At 40.2% G+C, this 20,603-nt stretch overlaps 1 protein-coding gene across 7 annotated transcripts in view; it reads right to left on the bottom strand.

Moving 5' to 3' along the window:
• GRIA4 (glutamate ionotropic receptor AMPA type subunit 4) overlaps nt 1–20,603 on the bottom strand; it is a 223,924-nt gene that overhangs the window by 12,079 nt on the left and 191,242 nt on the right. For 4 of the 7 annotated variants that reach the window (XR_008203502.1, XM_052671236.1, XM_052671239.1 and 1 more), the window contains exon 14: nt 5,534–5,648. The exons of the other annotated variants lie outside the window; for them this stretch is intronic. Coding sequence is in view for 3 of the 4 variants with exons in the window: in XM_052671236.1 (XP_052527196.1) it covers nt 5,534–5,648 (115 nt within the window). In the remaining variant the exon portion in view is untranslated. The remainder of the gene's footprint in view (nt 1–5,533; nt 5,649–20,603) is intronic. 7 annotated transcript variants of the gene reach the window in all.

Genomic DNA, 20,603 nt, shown 5'->3' with positions numbered 1-20,603 from the left:
GAAAGCCCCAACAGTTTTTATATACATATATTTGTGTATGTATTAACATACATATATGAAACATCTACACATAAGAGCTCCTGAAACTTCATTGAAGCTATTAGCTTAAGGGATCCTGGCTTTCAACATTTTCTGGTTACTCTTTGTATGTATTTGCATACAGTGTGAGATTCACCTCACTTCAGCATTTCAACCAGAAAGTTATGCCTGTCCAAGCTTCTCTCTAGTTAGAAGAAAAAAATGGGTTGAGCTACCAGTTTTAAGGAAGGTTGAAGAATACCATCCAGATTTACTATTGAGGAGGACTGAGTTCTGCATCAAAATGACAACCTTTGACAGCTACAGGGTGAGAAAATTCCAAGGAACTCTCAAGTGATCTCTTTAAATAAAGGAAAAGCTTTAGCCACTTTCCAAATCTCATACACTTAGGTCATATGGAAAGGGTGCTGCTAGCACAGATTTCTCAATCTTTTTCAGTATTCAAACTTACATTTTGCCTTCAGGCTCCTTGGCATCAGGTTGTGCAGGCTGAAAGTGGGATGTGCAAGTCTCTGAGGGAAAGAAGCGGGCAGCAGCTTGAGATGCTGGCATGTTGCCTGGCCATATGATCCTCTGTTTGCTTTGAATACAAGTGTGAAATAATTACTATTATCTGGATAGCATTCATCTGTGACTTGCCATGCACTGGCACTGAGAGGCATTTCAGTGCTCCCAAATCCCAGCTGTGTAACGGGACTGGTTGTGGCAAGGCTTGGGGACATCTAGGTACTGTTCTTACACAGGTGATCAGAAGTTTGCAAAGCTATTGTGGACTAAACTGATTAAAATGGTGTAATAATAAGGGCTCTGTATAAACTATTAGGACCAGCAGCAAACTTGGACAAGTCAAAAAACAGATATTTCCTAGCCATTTCTTTTTCCCAGCACAAAAAGTTCAGCCATATATAACCTGATACAGGCAGGAATTTTTTCTTTGCCACTGTAATTCTTTTAATGTCAGCCTTTCTGCACTGTCTCTGCAAAGAAGCTCTCAGGCTTTCCTTTGGGAAGAGCAATCAATTTCACGCTTAAAATCACCGTCTTATCAACAATAAATAACTGAATGCAATGGTGAGCACAGATGAGGCAATTCATTCTTACTCTTCCCTGAAATACAGCCAGTCATGTCTCAGATGCCTTTTTCTTCCTTTCCACTGTTTTTGCTGAAACTCATCTGAATCCCAGAGTAAATCAGGAACACATGATGGGACAACTTCATACTCAAACCAGTAAGCGAAGCCCAGCTGAGTGGCTCCAGAGTTGAAAATGAAAATTTCAGCTTTCACCAGCATATATATCTGCTTGCAATCACAGGAAGAGATTGCCAGTGTGGTGACTTCTGTGTATTTTAGGCTGTTTTGCTTGGTTTTAAACTTTAATAGGAGATTTTCAGCAGCTGCCATGGGAGATGAATGCCCAAATCACCTTAGCTTTCAGGGCAAGTTGACTATCTAAGACATCTCTCCTTAGAAAACCTTTTCTTCAAATATGCATCATTTTGATTTGATTATGCCAGTTGTGCACTACAATGTGTTACTACAGTGCTCACTCAACTGGTTGCCCAATAGTCCCACTGAAATTAAAAGGAGCAGAAATTAAGAATATTTATGATCTACTGTACATGAGCAAGAACAATCTACTTGAATTATATACTTAGGATAAATTCAGCATTTAGAATTAAATTTCCCATCAAGTTCAGTCTTTTATACTCACTATTACAGCACTATGCACTACACACTATATCAGAAAATGATAACACTTTTTTTTTTTTTTTTTTTCTCAGTTTGTTTAGCAATTTTTGAATTGTGAATGCTGGGCTAAATTTTCAACTGAAGTAAACTGACAGAATTAATGAAAGTCAGTGTAGTTTTTACAATGCACAGCTCCTTATTATATATATATGTAGAATCCATCTGTCCAAATCCACAGAAAGATAATATTAAAAAAAAAAAAAAAAGATAACTACAAATAACATTTATATATGGAGACAACTTTGTCCCATTTAGTACAGTGCAAAAATGCTATCTGATGCAGCAGAGGAGACTGTGCTCTTCTATATGCTGAAGACAGTGGTGGCACAGCCTGACCTGAGAACAGGGACAGTGGTTTTCAACCTTCTCAACATGTCCTCAGTTGCCCCTCTTGCCATCACATTTGGATGTTCCTCCTATCCTTTCCTCCATCACTTCCATCACTTACTATTGGAAGGACTTTTAAGAGCCCAAGGCTGAATCTGGTGCCAGCAACTTCAGCAAAATCAAAGTGCCTTAAAATGACATTAATGAAGTTCTGAGCTCCTTGTGTACAGGACAATGAATGGGAAGTTATAGCATTTAAATTACAGTGCTGAGTGATTCTGAAACCAGTACAGAATTTTAGGAGACAGGAATTGTTTAAAAAAAGCAATCATGAGTATGTTTTAGGAGCTTTTCCATTACCCACTCAGGGCTGATCCATTAATTAAGTGAAAGGTCAGCCTCACCTGCTGAATGAAAAACAAGAGCTGCTGCATTCTCCCGAGGCTGCCAGCAGAGACAGGAGAGTTTCACCAGCACAGCTTCTTTCAATCCAGAGCTTTATAAAAGCTATGGAATATAATGGTGGAAACTGGATTTAGATAGCTTTCTGTGGACCAAATGGATTTGATGCTGGCATGCTGCTGAGATCAGAAGTAGTATTTTCAGAAGCACTCCAATGACTGACAGATCTCAGTCTTCCCCTCAAACATGACTTTCTTCTACTACCACACTAAGCCATGGGTGAAGGCAATGCCAGCTACCCAGCTGGCAACACAGTCTTCTGAGGGAAACTGGAAAATGTGGTTCACACTATGAACTTCTTTCTGAATTTTGGAAGATTGTTACTTGAAGGGAAATGACAAGAGAGGATACAGATGAGCTTTTAAAAGCACAGAGTAGAAGTAGGAGAAATCTTAGTTTGCAGAGTAACACAAACCTTTAGAGATCTCTTGAAACTTCCTGATTACTCAAGCTCTGTGTATTGCAATGGAGAAGGTTATTCTAGGTTTAGACACTCAGACAACCTCAGAAGTAATAGCATGGCTGACTAAGATTTAGGTGCTCTGCTGCTTTCAGCACAAGAAGAATGTTCTTACTGTTCATCATTATAATAGGAAGCTCTGTAATTTGGGCCAGAACTGCTAACAGAGCTCAGACTTTGATCTTCCTAAATTCACAAACAGAAAAGCAGCACTGCTTAGGTTCCGGACCTGCTGGCAGTTGTCAGGTTTGCAACAGAGTTAAGTGTCCTGTTATTTTGCTAACAAACAATTGATAGTATATAAAATTTAAATATTTAGAGCTCCGTTAATTCAACTGAAATGATCTTATTGATCTTAATTGATCAAATTCTACAAGACTGTCACTGCAGAAGGAAATGAATTTTGTAGATTATAAATAGCTAACCAACAGTTTTGGGAGTCAGCATAGACTTGGTTTAAAAACAAAAAGACAAGATGATTCTGCAATGCAAAATATTAAGATCAGAGTAATGCATATTCATCTCCATGTGTCCAAGGTGGCTGTAGGCATATGGTAGACAGAAATCATTGGGCTTCCTCTCAACAAATACAGTCCTTATGCACAGGTTTGGCTACTCTTTCCTCTGTGCATAGGGAAAAAAAACAAATGCTCCTGGAAGGCTGTCTGTAGTCCTGTCCTGTAGTCCTAGGATCACAGGTTGAGCTCCATCATGTTCCTTATTCCCAGCTAGCAATATCTTGCCCACTCTATTTTCTACTCCCTCATGAAGTCCCACCTGTAGCAACCATTTTCATTGACCTCTCTCCTTCACTCACAGATCCTCCTAGTTTCTCATGAACTACACTGTTTTCTTTTTACTTTTTCTTTTTTCTTTCTTCTGTTACTCGCCATCACACCAAATGTTCCCCTCTAGCATCTTGCAGACACGTCCCCTGGTCCAGCCCCGCTGCTCCCCTTTGTGCCACTTTGTGATTCAAACCACCAGTGAGTTAAAATCTTTGGTTTGCTACCTAACTTTTATCTTACATTTCAACCACAGTAGATTTGTGAGAAGTATATTTTTAAGAAAATTGAGATCTTTAAATTATAAGACTCCTTGCCTGTGACTTTAAAAAAAATTAAATGCCTCCTCCACTCCCAGTAATGCAAAAGTTCAGGGTTGGATGGAGGTTACCACAGTAGCAACATGGGAGATTCATGGTTCACATGTCAGCCTTCTTAAGAGACATTGGTGTGTGCTCCACTTGCACATAAGTGCTATTGAGTCTAATATGCCTATGCACTTTGGAACAGAAAATAGAGACCATTTTTGAAACTGTGACTGCTGGCAAGCAGAGCAGTGGGAAAAAATAGGTAGAGCAGTAGGATCAGAGGTAAAGTGAAGAGGATTAGGAGAGCAGTTCTGGGTGAGTGCAGCGCAGCCCAAGGGATGGTCCCTGAGGCCAGGACACAGCATGAAAGAGCAATGGAACTGAAGGAGGAGAGAAGATAGAAAGAAAAAATATGTGTAGGCAACTGTAAAGGAAGCTACATAAACTGTATATAACAAATCTGTCAAATTTAATAATGTGTGTTTGACTAGCTCTGTGCCTGCACCGTTACCCTGTGCAATGTTCTCTTATATATTGCTCACACACAAGCACATAAGTATTAATACATGCTGCCTGGCACTGAAGGGGCATTTTCAGTATCTTCATCCTTCTCTACCACCACATCTTCCAGTTTCACAGCCCAGAAGTAAGCTGTGATGAGGCTGTGAAGCAGTGGCACTAGCCGTGTGGAAGATTTAGAAAGGAAGGAACAATAAAATGTCATTACCTCAGCCTAAAATTCAGAAGTGGTGAAAAGCTGTGAATGCTACAGCAGAGAAGGTTGTAAATTCTGGGAAGTTTCTGCCTAATGAATTCTGTTTTGGGAACCACTATGCATTTCTGTTTGTTGATAAGATTTCATAAAAATGGCCGTACAAAGATAGATATTTCAGCTGAAATTTGCTCACCCATTCTGTCTACTCACGAGAAAATCACAATTGGTACCAGTTTAGTTTCTGTGAGTGTTGGCCCTGCACTAAATTCCTGGTAGGAGGCAGTCACACTGATTTGCACCCTTTGTCTTTAATGTCACTGAAAATTATTTTGGGAGTATAATGTAAGTGCAAAATAAGCCTTAGCTGGTGTTTGTTCCAGAGGGTTTCAAGCTGATTGTTCACAGGAGAAAGCTCTGAAAAGGCTCATCATGATCTCAAAAGGTGCAGATTTCTGAAACCTGGCAATAGATCTCACAGCAGGGAGTGTTTTAGGAGTTCCCTTTGGGATGCTTAAACAAATGCAAATATTTTTGCTTTGACAGTAATTGCATACACCTAGGTTTCAACTGCAGGTGCTGGCAGTGCCACAATAGTGTAGAAGCTATTTTGGCTCAGGTTAAACCCCAGCAGATGCACCAATTACTTCACATACTGTTTACCCGCTTTTGGTGACATTGAGGCTAACCTTGGAGTCACCTCCCCCGCTGCCACATTCTCCTTTGTCGTACCACCATTTGTTTTTCAATTTGTCCAAGAGGCCTTGTTCATTCAGTTTTAAAACTGCGAGGTTAACAGCATTTCTTGAAACGATAAAACATATTTTGTAAGAAACTGCACAGCTGTTAAGATGTTAGAAGGAATGAGGACTTAAGCTGTTCATAAGCTTGATCCACACACTAAATAAACCTCTCATTTCCATATTTCAAAGCCCTTTGCAGCATACATAATTGTAATTACCTTCAAATATGAAAAATGTATTTCCTGTCTAGAAAAGATTTTCAGAACGGCTTGAATTTTAACAAGAAAATTCTATCAACCAACCAAAATAGTTTTTGCTATAATGATGATAAAACTCTGTCTGGAATTACAAACAATTTACACAGATTTATTTGAATCTATATTAAGAAAATTTACTTAGCATAGTCCTGGGTTGATTTCTCAATCAGATGGGAAAAATTCATTCCCATGTCCTACAGAGGCCAGACCCAGCTGGCTTAGGCTAGGCCCTGTCAGTTGCTACACCTCTTAAAGATTAGACAAAGAGTAATTAATGTGATTGCACATGGCTCTCAGGAAGCTAGCTGTGGACTGGGGATGCAGAGGCAGCAGTAGGGAGGATGAGGTGCAACCAAACCCAGTTAGTAGCATTCGTGCTGGCTGCTGGCAATAGGAAATGATGGGAGAAGTGTCTGGGAGCAACGGCTTCACATTCTTGAGAAATCACACATATCCAGTGGGAGAGAAGTATTTGTTCTGGTAGCTTAACTACTGGTTTTCAGGGACAAGAAGAAGTTGAGAAACATGGAGGTTTCCTATTTGAATATATTTAATACTCTCTGTCTGAAGTTTCAGTGCCTGCTCTAAGGACATCTATGTGTTCAGCATGCAGGTTAAAGATCAGTTCTGTTGCCTTTGCGCAGTAGAGACTTAGCTGAAATGGAAGACCCTGGGTCTAGCTTTGTCCCAGGGACTTCCTGTTCCTTGGGAGATCAGCTTGACTCCTTCAACACTGTTGTTAGGGAACAAGGTGGAGATGGAGGACATCTCCCATGGAGACACTTGGAGACAGGACAGCAAGGCAGAAACTCAAGCACTAGGAAGTCAGCACTGAGGTCAGCTAGGTGCTAAGACACAAGCAGGTGTTTGGAACATCCTGGTGACTTCTCCCTGAAGGGTTTACATGCCCTGCTCTGTCACTGCATAGAACGTGATTCCTCTATTGCTAGCAGCACAGTGGCACAGGCACGAAAAGGGGCTCCATGACACAGTACCTTCTATCTTGAATTTAGCGCTCTTCCTCCAGGTGAAAGAAGCACCACTTTGGGTCTGTCCAGGTTTTGAATCCTTTCCAACATGAAGGCTAAAGAAAAGCACCATTTCTATCTGACATGAAGTTAAGGCTGTCAGGACTGCATGGAAACTCAGGCAAAAGAAGGGCATGACTGGTCCTAGAACAGGGCTACTTCTGCCCATACTTTGAGGTTTTCCTTTTGGAGTCCAGAGATCACTGTACAAACTTTGTGAGGCACCTAGATTTCGTAGAGAAGTTACAGTCCCTAAATGGCATTTTAAAATCAGTTGACAACTGATCTTGAAAGGAACTTACACATTTCCTGAGGAAGCTTTGCACTTATTTAAGAGTATGACTTCCTATCCAATAATTCATAATAAATAACATCTCCATTTCTTTCTGAAATATCCATAGTGCTCCCATGCCTATCAGACCTGCACTACTTCTCGTGCATGTCTGCCCAGGCTTGCCTATGGGTGTGCAGTGACGTGGAACAATGGCATCACATCCTTGAGACACAACACATCTCTAATAGGAGATAAGTACCTGTTCTGGTAGCTTAAATACTGCTCTTTGGGGACAAGAGAAATTGAGAAACATGGAGTTTGGGGACAAGAGAAATTGAGAAACATGGAGAAGCTATTTAATACTGCTAAGATCTGCCTGTCAAGAAATAGATGTATCTTAATGACATCTTCCTTTCATCGATTATGAGAGGACACAACACCTTCAGAGCTCTTGCAGAAAGGCTGGAGAAGAAAGATCCTCTGGTGACAGGAATCCAGTAGATTCTATGGCATCAGAAGCCAATGTGGATTGTAATTTACTCTTACTGGAGATGGCCGGTCTCTTGTCCATGAAGATCCCTTCCGGTGTTAGAGTGGAAATTTTTATCTCCCTTATTAGGAGAGTTATTCTTGGCGTACATGTATGGACTGTGGTATTTCACTGCTCATGGAGAGGAGCATTCCTTGCATCACTGACTCTGCTTTTGGGAGCAGTGTCAGCTTTAGGACATACCTCGATTGCCTGGTAACAGCTTTTCATACAGCTCCCACTGGAACCAAGACAAGTCTTCACTGTCTGATCAGGAAGTCTGGAAGCAGCTTTATGTAGAACTCACCTTACCTAATATCACTGTGGTTACATTTATAAGAGATTTTCATACAGATAAAGAAACTGTCTGTCCCTGAAAGTGCAAATGAAAACTCTAGGCTGCTGTGGGACTGGCATCAGATGGCTATTTGTGCATAAAGCTTTAAGGGGAGTTTAGCAACCAGGCTGACAAATGTGATTTTGTATTAGGGCTCTAATTATGGTTTAGCACTCCAGAGGGATAGGAGAAATAACAAAATTTGAATGAAGTTGTTCATTTGTCTCTTTTATTCTTGGAAGCCAGTTATATTTACTACAGATTTTTCCTGCTCAGCTTTTTGTTGTAGCGCCTATGCTTTTTTCCTCTTTGCCCCCTTCAGAATGATAGCAGTGTAGCCCTGACACTTAATATCCACCTTTCTAATATACTTAATGTAAATTTCACTTTTGAAAGGACTTTAGGACTTAGCCATAAATGAAAATTTTCCTAGAAACACTCTTTCTTTGAGGAGGATCAACATCACTTATTCAGAAAATGGCTTCAGTACGTAGCTTGAGCTGTCTACAGAGTCAGTAAAACTCCTGCTCCTTTCAAGGGAAAGCAGAGTAAATTAATGCTGTTGTGTCTAATTGTCATACTGGGTAGCAATAACAGAAATAGCCACCTTGAAAGTGCTATGAAGTGATCACTCCCAAAAGGATGAAAGGCATCTCAAGGAACATCACTAATGCTCCATTCCATGAGTCACATAAGCACAGTCATATTTTAAAGCAGATTGGAAGTCTTAATAGTCTATCTGAAAAAGCGTCTTCATATTATTTGCTCTAAGCTAATTTTTTTCTTTATTATTTAGTATTATTTTTTTAAGAATACTGAAGCTCATTGAATTAGACAAGGTTGTTATGCTTTCATAAAACTTACGAAAGTTTTCATTCAATCTTTATATTATCTCGAATTGCCTGAAACCTTACAAATTTTTTCAGCACTGTAAATATCTTTAGACTTCAGAGTTGTTCAAGCTTTTCAAGTTAATGTCTACTTTGGCCTTTTACATGGCTATTTAAAGATGAATAAAAAACTTCCGGGCAAATTAGCACTGACTTCTACCCAGTGCCCTGAATGTCAAAGTGAAGAAATTCAATGATGTGTGAATAAATGGCAGGAGTAACTACAATTCTCTTAAGGTAGCCAAATACTTTGTCATCTAATCAGGGACCTGTAGGAATGGACAAATGAGATTTGTATCTTATAATGATATAAGTTTCCATGTTTATTTTCAGTGTTGAAGGGGAAGAACTTGCCAACTGTTGAAATTTATCTTTCAAAACATTGAAGATTATCAAGGAAAATTTTTCCAGTGTTTTAGAGAAGTTGCAGCTGGTTGATAGTAATATTAGAATAATAAATAAATAAATAAAACCCATTCATGAGAGGGTTATTTAGTTGGGTTATTAGCCATATCCATAGACAGTTTCACAGCACAATAGAGAAATGGAAATAAAAAGGATGACGACATAAATGTGGATTTAGCTGCAATAATTGCTCTGAAATTATCGGTATTGTTTATAAATGTAACATATTATTGTCCTCATCATGTCTAGTAGGCCATGTAAAAACGGGTTAGTTTCACACCGCTTTCTCTGTTGCTTTGTTGTCCAGGTCCACTGCAATATGTGGAAACAATTTCCTTCTGGTCAGCAAAACACAGAGAACAATGCTGTATCCTGCATATAAATGCTCCACCTGAGACCCCCGTAAGCGCACTGATGACTACACTGAAAATTATGTACCTGAGACCTCAGAGCCAGGCTAGATCACTCATGATCTTCCTGGACAGTGCTTCATTCTGCCACAGAGGAAGGCATTTTAAGACTTGACTACCAGTGGCAGAAATGTTCTTTTGTCATTAAAAAATAGAGCTGAATCCTCAATTCCACACTTAGGCAAAATTGCCATTGAAGAACAATTTGTTTATCAATACAGGAATTGAAAGCTCTGCAAGACTAAGAGTTTAACAGTAGAAAGCAGGCAAGTGCTTTAACAAGTGACTCTTAAGTCTTGCTGTCATTGCACAATCCTGCATTTTCTATCAGTTAGAAGAAAATGAAGTCCTTGTATGCAAATGTCACACTGATTGAGCCCAAACTGCGGCCCTCTGTATTACAGTGATTTGTCCACTTTTACACGAATGCATGGACAATGACTTCAATGCATGGATTGCAGCTTTTGTAAGCTGCCTACAGATTTACAGTACGAAAGACTTGATGAGAATTAAATCATTCTCATTCCATTAAAATTACTTTTCACTTCCTCATAAATAAATAGTTAGAAGCTGTTTAAAATGATCATCAGTGTCACTTGTTTTGAAGAGCCTACTTGTGCCACCTGCAGATATGCTTTTCATAGCAGAAGACAAAACTGCAGAGGAAGGTGACAAAGCACCTACACAACCCTTTCCAAAATAACATCTACAAAATTGGACAGAGATAACTTGTCTGTACTCAAAAGAATGACAGCACAGTGCTTGCCCAAAGCCCTGGGAAGCTGGCAGAGGTTTGCTTAGATTTCCAATGAGTATGGGTCACAACAACAGCTAGCAAACAACCCATCTGTTGGACTTCAGTCTGTACAAAGCAGTCAAGCAGGCATTATGCACAAACACTACAGCACACAATACGTGGTACCCAGTAATTACATGCTCAACTAAAGAAGGGGTTGATACAGACATACAAAGGTCCCTACACCATGAGTGAATGAAGCAAAGCCCTGAGCTGGGGACTGCAATAAGCATCAGAGAAGCACAAGATGGCTTATGTGGAAAGATCATTCTGTTCCAACTCCCTGGTATGGGCAGGACTGCCACACAGTAGATTAGACCCATGCAGCATGGTCTTGAACATCTCCAGGGATAGGGCATCCACAGCTTCTCTGGGCAGCCTGTGCCAGTGCCTCACTTCCCTCTGAGTAACAAATTTCTTCCCAATGTCTAACCTAAATCTCTTCTCTTTTAGTTAAAAATCACTCCTCATCTTATCATCTTATCAGCATCATCCTATCACTACAGTTCCTGAATCAGGAGTGGGCACTGCTGAAAATCTGAGATAGTCATAAGGGAACAACTCAGGAGAAGGCACCAAATGCTGTCTAGTGCACTGCTTGAAGTATCTATTTATGCACCACAACTGGGCATCTGAAAGAACCAGAAATGAACATGTGAAATGCATCGCTTATGGTCAAGCCAAGTCTGTTTTCAACGGTCTGATGCTCAGAGCACCAACATGTTGTGCTCTGAGACCTTATTCTGAGGTAGAAAAGGATCTCTCCAGCCTGATTAGACTTGAAGAAGTATCTTGAAGGTCTCAGTCACAGCTGCTCCCCAGATTCCCAGAAGCACAGTGGTTATGGGATGGCTGGAAATCACATCCCTTAGCACTACTCAACACCACCTGCAGAAGCCATTTGAAGAGTCAGCCGTGGCCTAAGCACATTTAGCAAACAGACTTTCTCCAAAAAGCCAGGTCACAGAATAACCATTTTTGAATAATAAATGGCCTAAAGTCACATACAGATCCCCAGGTACTCATTACAACAAAGGCAAGATCTCTGCTGGGAGCATTTAATAGCAATTTTTTAAGCAACCAGTAGAGTTTTGCCTGGGAAACTTAAATGTCTTAGCTATTTAAACAGGTTTGACATTTTCCTGAATCCCTTTCCTGAACCTATACTCATAAATCCTGTGTAACTGCCACATTAGGTGCCAAAACACTTCTCAGGCAGACTCCTGGAGAAATTCTGCCTTTACCTTCACAAATGATGGCACTGCTGTTTCACTGCTTAGTGTTATTCTGGGGAGGCTGTTCACTTGAAATAATAAACAACCAGAAAGAGTTAAAACAACATGACTCACTGAGGAGGCTCTACACACACAGAGCCATCTTTGTTTAACCTTCAGCTGCACTGCACACCGTATCATCCCAGCACTGCTGGTGCCACTGCTGCAGCGTATCACAGAATCACAGAATCACAGAATCACCCGGGTTGGAAGGGACCTCAAGGATCATGTAGTTCCAACCCCCCTGCCTAGCAGGGCCACCAAACGTACACATTCAGATCAGGTTGCCCAGGACCCCGTCCAACCTGGCCTTGAACACGTCCAAGGACGGGGCATCCACAACCTCCCTGGGCAGCCCGTTCCAGGGCCTAACTACTCTCCTTGTGAAGAACTTCCCCCTAACATCCAACCTAAATCTTTCCTCCTTCAACTTGGATCCATTTCCCCTAGTCCTGCTGTTATCAGCCCTTCTGAAGAGTTTACTCCCCTCCTGGGTGTAGGTTCCCTTCAGGTATTGATAGGCTGCAATGAGGTCGCCCCGCAGCCTTCTCTTCTCCAGGCTGAACAAGCCCAACTCCCTCAGCCTGTCCTCATAGGGGAGGTGCTCCAGCCCCCTGATCATCTTAGTCGCCCTCCTCTGGACCCTTTCCAAGATCTCTATGTCTTTCTTGTACTGAGGGCTCCACACCTGGACACAGTACTCCAGGTGGAGTACTGAGCGTACTGAGTCAGAAGCACAGACGCTGACCATATAAAAGGCTTTTCTCAAATCCTCACTGGGATTGGAAAACCTTAGAAATCACTTAGCTGCTTAGAAGCAATACAATGCAGAGGGATGCCACCTCTCTTTAACCTTAGATTCTTTAAACGTACAGCAAACTTCAAACAAATAATAGTAGAATTTTAAACTATTACAGAACAGCAGGTGGGCTACATACAAGGTATGGATGACCTGGCAAAATACAAGGTTTTGCTTATCATTCCACTGAAATCCTTGATTAGTTTGTCATTTCTACATAAGCAGTGGCTGGCAAAAAGTGTGGACCAAGAAACTACTGCACAATGGGAAGCAAAGCCATGGATGCAGTGGTACACCTGGAAGAGAAATTCACCAAAATAAAGGTTTCCCTTTATCAAAGGGATATCACATCTGCTGAAGCCTCTCCAGAAACTCAAAGACCACCTCTGTTCTGCATTTCAAGCTGTTCTCCCTGCTGACACAAGCCAGGCTGCTCAGCCCTCCTGACTTGGAGGGACCCACACTCAGGACATGGCGGAGCAACCCCTGTGAAGCCCTGTGACAGTATTTCTGTACTGTGTGTCACAGTTACTCCCTTCTGAAGATCAGTGACCTTTTTTTGGCAATGTGAGGCACAGTTATTCCCTCACAATCAGATCTGTAGCCCAGGTGTTTGGGAAGAGGAGGCCCCAGCTGCATCACTCGGCACTGCCTGGCTGTGGCTGAGGGCCTGGCGAAACACAGGGTGCATTCACACAGCCTGGTTGTGTCAGCTGTTCAGATCATTTCAAATGGGAAAAAAATAAAATGCAACCTTATCAAAAAAAAAAAAAAAAAAAAGGAAAACCCACCCTGTCTTCTGAAATATTTATTTTATCCGTGTTTTGAAAAGTACTGATGGCAGATTGTAACACTACATAAATGCAGCACAGTTGAAGGGTATTTGACAATTCATCAAGAGAAATTAAGTGTAAAGCTTCATGGAAATGGTTGAATGTGCTTAATAAATTAGGAATGAAACAAGCACTCTGTTAATGAGGAAGATGTAGCCAAAGCTTACATCATTCCATCCTCAGAAGGCCTGAAGGATCAATCAATAATGCAAATATTAAAAAAGGAAGCTAACTGCAAGAGCATTTTTGCAAGAAAAACAGCTGAAATTTTAAAGACAAAGGGCCAACTTTGAAATCATGTTTTTTTTAAATGCATTTAAAAATTTATGGGAATCATTTTCGTACTAGAATTGATGAAAGTTTGCATGCTGAGAAACTATTTAAATGAATAAAATGAAGCACAGCACCAAGCAGTTTCATGTGTATATATTAGTGTAAACAACACAGAGTTCTTAGCACTTGCTCTGATAGTTCGCCCATCATTTCTATTAAGTGTAGAATGACTTGTATTCGAGTGGAAGGCTTTCACAATTATATTAGCTCTCCTGCATTAAGTCTCTCAGTCTTTCCTGCCAAGATCCTCCACTGCTGTATACATACTTCTCAGAGCAGAGACATGACCTGCCACCTCAGGTGAGTGCCTGACTGAGCACACATCAGGACAGTGGGCGTCTCTTCAGTCCCACAGTCCCCAGGGATCCGTCTGGCCTGTAGAAAGCCACCTCTTGCAGAAAACTTATGGGAAAGCTGCGTCTCTTTGGCATCAGGCTGCATTAGAAATTATCATATATATGTTATTTAAAAATCACCTGTTAAATTACAGCAAAATCACCTCTACCAGATTACTTCAAAGTTTTCTACAATACTACGAATAAAGTATCTTTATAAGAATGCGTATGATTGCTTTTCCTTTTTAGAGATGAGAAGTCTAAAGCAGAGTTCAAACGTTTTCCAATTGTAGCTGATTAAAATAATTGCTCTTTATTTAGACATCCAAATAAGCTGGTTAATTTCCAGGGGCACTGAGTACTTGCAGCCTCCATGCATATCCTAACTATGCAGCTCAGTTATTTCAACTGAGCTTTGTAGACAAATATGAACCAAATTTAGACACCTTGAGGATCAGCAGGCGATCCAATTAGTGGGAGACCCACTGCAGCTAAAAATTTCCATAGCTACTTTGAATTCAAAGAAGTTCTGACAATTTACTCCAGCTAGAGGTCCGATGACTGTAGCTTAAAATATTTATATAAATCAAAAGCTGTTTTGCAGTGAGATACTGCAATTAGAGTATGCAAATGTTTCTTGGCACAAACAATTAAATATATATTTTGCTTGAGTGAAAACAACAGCACTTGACCTGGGAAAGCAACTCAGCTTGTTTCTCTGGTTTATGCAGTAAATATAAACAAGTAAAATTTTCCCTAAGGTAACTCCTCATATTGGTTCAGCAGATGCAGAAACAGTAGCTTATCTCAACTCTGAGCTATTTTAATTTTGGCTAACAACAATGTAATACTTTCACATGCAGAAATGTCACTTTTCAAAGTGCGTTTTTTTCTTGCTGCTTTCAGCATAATCAGGATTATATGACTAGGCTGCTGCAGCCAACACCTGCAACTCAAAATATGTTTTAAAGGTTTACGTGGGATTTTTCAAGTGTCTTAGCATTGGTATAAGATTCTAAATGCTAGGAATTGCTCAGAGGATGACCTTTAGCCCATTGCTGGAACCTTCTCACTTCTGAAACGTTGAGAATCTCGAGCCCTTTACTTTGTTTATGCATCCTACAGAGCTGAAAGCAATCAAAATATTTCAAAGTTGGAAATGTTTAAAATGAGCATTTTTAAATACATGCTCCCAAATTTGCCTAACTCCTTCAGACAGAGTAAAACTCACCTCTGGAATGGTCAGCACAAAGCCTTGTGCCTCTTCACACCATAAGTGAAGCAAATCTCTGCTCACAGTCTTGTCACAGTGGGGTTTTTGGATGCTGCTTCATCTGCCTGTCCAGTAACTCTTACATTTAGAGGCACCCAGCTGAGAGGAAGTAGCAGCATTGGTGAGAATGGGTACAGAGTCTGTGGCAGGGGCAAAGGATGAAAGTAAGTGCCAGGGAGTAAGGGTTTGTAGTGAGGGCACAGCAATGGCCCTCTATCACATCTCATGCCCTACCTGGACCGCATCAGTGCAGGCCTAAGTGACACTACGTTATGTTATATTTATGCTACTCATTCTGCAACAAAAAGCCAAATGCTGCAGTTTACTGTCTGCACAAATTATCTGGTTTTTTTTGTTTGTTTGTTTGTTTGAGTGGATGGCTTGTTTTCCACAGGATTGAAATCATTATTCAACATTACTGATGTTGGCCAGCAAATTTAAATGTGTTTTACATAATATCTTAGGTATTTTTAAGAAATTCTAAGTTTATGCTTTTGAGTGTCCTGGAATGAATATTTTCATTGAGGATGAGACCAGGAAAAATGTGTCTCATTTGGAGGCAACTCAGTGCTTACTGAAGAGAAATAAGGCATAGTTTCTTACATTCCAGAAATTTGTTTCTTCTCTATATCCATCCCAATAAATTTGATATCACTAGCGGATTAACATTTGCTATTAAATCACACACTCTGGCCACCCAGCAAGGAGGAAGAGTTGGGTACATCGAAAACTTCCTGCACAAAGTGCATGGCAGCCGTTTCAGCAGCTTTTAATTTTTCACTCCATTAACGTGTCCCAGCAGTGGCAGAAATATTGTGCCCTGAACTGAGAATTTCACAGCTTTCATCTGTGGGAACACCTAGCTCTGGGCTGAATCATCTGTCTTCAGAAGAAACGGCACTGTGACCTCCAGAAAGCCAGGGCTCATTGCTGACTCACTAAGAACCATAGAAAGCAAAATATTCTGAGAGACTCAATGGAAATATTAGTTTTTCTGATTCCTATCCACCACTGTTTCTCAATGTGCTATATGATATGATATGATCAATGTGCTATAAGATCCTATGCTTTAAGGTTAGCAAGGCAGGTAATATAATAATCCCAAGATCTTTCTTTATGCACCATTGAGCTTCTCTAGCATTTTTAGAAACTGGTCAAAATTTGGTAATATTTGAAAAGACTGCACTGTCAGACTTATGCAACTTTTCACTTAGGCTAGGCTGACTCTTGTAAACACAGAATGGCACTATGACTACAAGCGACTACAGCTAATTTTACGCGACCATTTTAATCTTTTCCTGTTGTCCTGTTCCTTATGATGCATTTCCTTCCTTGCAAGCAGCAAGACCTCAGAACAGCAACTGGTTAAGATGTTACAGATGTTAAAGATTAAAAAATTGTAATGTCTTGATATGCAGCACAACTTATACAATAAAATAATGTGAAAATAAAACTTTTACTTGAAAATATCAAGGACTTTTCAAATGCAACCCTCACAACAAATTAGCAGATTGAAAAAAACCTAACAAATGAATATAATAGTGCTTATATCAGGGTACATAAGATGATGAAATAAATAATTTTTCACTTCTGGCATGCTGTCTTCTGTTCCCTGTCTGTGTTGTTTACACTACAACGCTTAGAATTTCAACTGTATTAATAAGATAAATTACATGCAATTGTAATGAAAAAAAACATGATTGTTTTGGTTTTATAAAGGCTCAAATAATGCTGTTTCCTTTTCCAGAAATACCTTTGCAATGCTAATCTTTACTTTTTATGAACTTAGTCCGGTAAAATATGGTTGTCTTCAGTAACTTAGGTAGACAACAATAATTACTATTACTACTGCCAGCTTATTTATTTATTGTTTCCTCTATACTGAATTTAAAGTAATTTAAATATCTTGTACTAAGGACTGGTGCATCACTAGTCTTGACTGGCACTACCTAAATCACATTAAATTATTAGTTTACAAAATTAATTATTATTTGCTTAATGTAGATTTTCTTTGAAATAGAATATCTATGAAAAAATAAGAGCATTTCACCTGTATGTCAGCATACTTTGCTTTTTCCATATCAGGAATGGAGAAATTGCTACACATAAAGATATCATAAAGACAGCATTCATGCACATCTTTTTCACAGACTACATCACTGTCAGCTTAGGGACTGTTTCCAATGAGCATCAGTCATCTGTCTGTTTGGACTTTCAGCTGTCCAGTTCTAACCAAGTCCCAGTCTCACCTCAGTGAGAAAGAAGCATGAAATGACTGTAAAGCCAAATACTGTCAGTATACTGCATGGTACTGAAAATGCTGTAATACAAGCACTACTTCTGTTCAGTAATTGTTCCTTGTTACGGCAGTAAACAGACATGGGAAAGATATAAGGGAAAATTAAGTTTACTTCTGGGGGAGTTCATTCACCAACATCAGTGTCCACAAAGGTATTAAAATGACACGGACGCCACGTCAGAAGCCATTGGTAACACTAAGAAATTAGCTGATTTTTACTGTGTCCAAAAGAAGACACTACCTAGTGAGATCTGCATGGCTAAGATACTGTTATGAGATCTAAACTTAGACTGAGAAGAGCTCTGAGAGATTTCTGTACTGCTACATGCTTCTTTGTGACTTCATACTGATGTTCTTCAGAAAAAAAAGGATTAGAAGAAAGGCAACAAATGCAAAGATCACTGCTAAGAGATGATTTCTTAAGCTTTGGCCTAATTATAATGCAAGTACTTTGAAGTACATTATTTTAAGTAGAAACAGGGACTGAGAGAAACACCAGGGGTTCATTTCCCAGGTGGGAACCGTAGCTGAACTGCAATGCAAACAATAAATAATACTGCATTACTTGAGCCTTAGTGAAATGCTGGCTTGTGTTTTGCCTAATGGCAGATCAATACCATACAAATGAAGCAATTACAGTTGTGTCATATAAAGCCTTATTTGGTCAGCAGCCAAAATAGGGATTAGCTGGAAGAGTTCCTAGGACTTTCTGTCTGAATACTATTGCAAAAGTTAATGGAGAAGATCTGATAGGTTGAGACAAACATAAACGGTGCCAGCAATCAGACGAGATGGCCAATCCAATAATCAGTATGCTGATAATTAAAATGCCCTGAAGCCAGTTGAACATCAGTCCAAGATCAGGTGAAATTGTCACACAAGGACAAACGAATCCCTTTGGCAACCAGCTACATAAATGTGATCATTGGTACAGATATGCACACAACAGAAAATGCAAAGGCACCTGCATTTGTAACCAGGCAGTCTACACACAGTCACAGGTACACAGTCACAGTAACACTTCCAGTGTTTCTATCACAGGCAGCCAGACCATAGAGAGAGGAAAAAAAAAAAAAAGAAAAAAACAAAACAACAAAAAAAACTAGGTATGGAAAGGATCTCCACAGTAGACAGAGATATCTAACTAATGCAGTTATTGCCCTGAACACATGCCCACATGCCACTCCTTTTAAAAAAAACCGGAGAGAATGAGATCCACTTGTGATGGAGATTTCTGCTGTCCTTTTCTAGAGGGAAGACAGAACAATGTGTGTTCAAAGACTGCTGTTTATAAGCCATTAGTTAATTAGCCATTCCCACTGTTTTGTCTAAAACTGTCTCTTTGATCAAAGACTGAGAAATTTACTGTGGGGTTTCATTCTGAAGCACACACCTCCATGGATTTAAGTTAATAATGCCAATATCTGATGTAAGAACAAACTTTACATATTCACAGCACAGTAAACACTATGCAATTCATCTTCACAATCCCTCTAAGGCTGATGGGCAATTGTCATTACCCTCAATTTGCAAAGGTGAAATTGAAGTCATAAGATGAACTGACCTCTTCCAAGTCTCCTGGGAGATGGGAGCAAGATCACGATTAAGCTCATCAATCTGACATGACTTTCAGCCTCATGCTCAGTCAAGCACATTTCATTGCCTCTCAGAAATCTTTGGGCCTTCTCAGGCAAGAATTTATAGAATTTAGCCTTCTGTCCTCACAATGAAGCTACTTAGTTCCTAGAGCCAGACTACCCTTAAACAACTGTGCCTGATTCCCTCAACTCAGTCTTTAACCATGAAATACTTCTGATTTTTCTGCACACCCTGATGAAAGTGGAGGACAGCCAACCTGAGGGCTCTGACTCGCAGAATAAAAAAATCACTTTTTGACCCCGGTGTTAGGGCTTCCACAAAGCTTATCAACCTCCCAGAAATTCTACAAGGCTGCTTAGGAAGTTAGGTGTTCCATGTGTCCTGAGAAAGAAAAGGTACAAAGCAATGCTGCTTTTTTCATTCAGCTCACTTATCCTTACTCTTCTGCTTTTCTAACACGTGACTGGGATTTAGACAAGAACAACCTAACTGACTTGTGATTCACAGAAATTGTCACTGAAGCCTGCTGGCTAGGAGCAGCTTCGGTACCAGCAGAGATGACCAGCTACTAAGAGCAACAAACATTCTGCTCCATAAGTTCCTGTCACTTTCCAGACAATCCTGGAATTCCAGGAGGCTGAATGTGACAGCTGGAGATGTTCAGTCAATTGCCACAAAAGGATCACAGGACAGCACAGACTGGAAGGGACCTTAGAATGTCTCCTGCTGGCCTCCTGCTCACAGCAGGTCATTTCTGAGAGTAGACAGGATGCTCATGGCTTTGCCCAGCCTGAAAATCTTCAAAAATGGACAGTTCTGAGCCTCTCTGGGTAACCTTTGCCATTGTTTGACTATCCTTATCAGGGAAAAATTTCTTCTTACATCCAGGCTGAATCTCTCCTGTTTCATTTTATGTCCATTGCCTTTCACCTTCCTGACCTTCGTGCTGCAGAGTCCAAATCCATCTTCTTGGTGACCTCCCCAGAGACACTGGAGACTTTGGTCAGCTCCTCCCCAAAGCCTTCTCTCCCAGGCTGGGCAAGCCAGCTTCCTGAGCTTCTCCTCACGTCACGTGCTCCAGCTCCTGACCATCTTGACAACTTTCTGCAGAAATTGCTTCAATTTATTGATGCTTTTCTTGAATTAAGGACTAAGAAAGGATGCAGTACTCAAGATATGGTCTGAATGTTTGCAATTATTTCATTTGATGCCAAAATATCTTCTCTTGTGGCCTGCAAATTGGATGAACTAAAAGCACTCTAATTGGAAAGAACCTTGGATAATTGCCCACTATCTAAAAGAGATGCCAAAAGTAGCAGTCTGTTTAATTATCTGTGATAGGAAA

Source organism: Tympanuchus pallidicinctus, unplaced genomic scaffold, assembly GCF_026119805.1.
Source record: "Tympanuchus pallidicinctus isolate F22 unplaced genomic scaffold, pur_lepc_1.0 scaffold11, whole genome shotgun sequence".
NCBI lineage: Eukaryota > Metazoa > Chordata > Aves > Galliformes > Phasianidae > Tympanuchus > Tympanuchus pallidicinctus.
The sequence above is the reverse complement of the archived record's forward strand: the minus strand, read 5'-3'. Positions and strand labels throughout refer to the sequence as shown.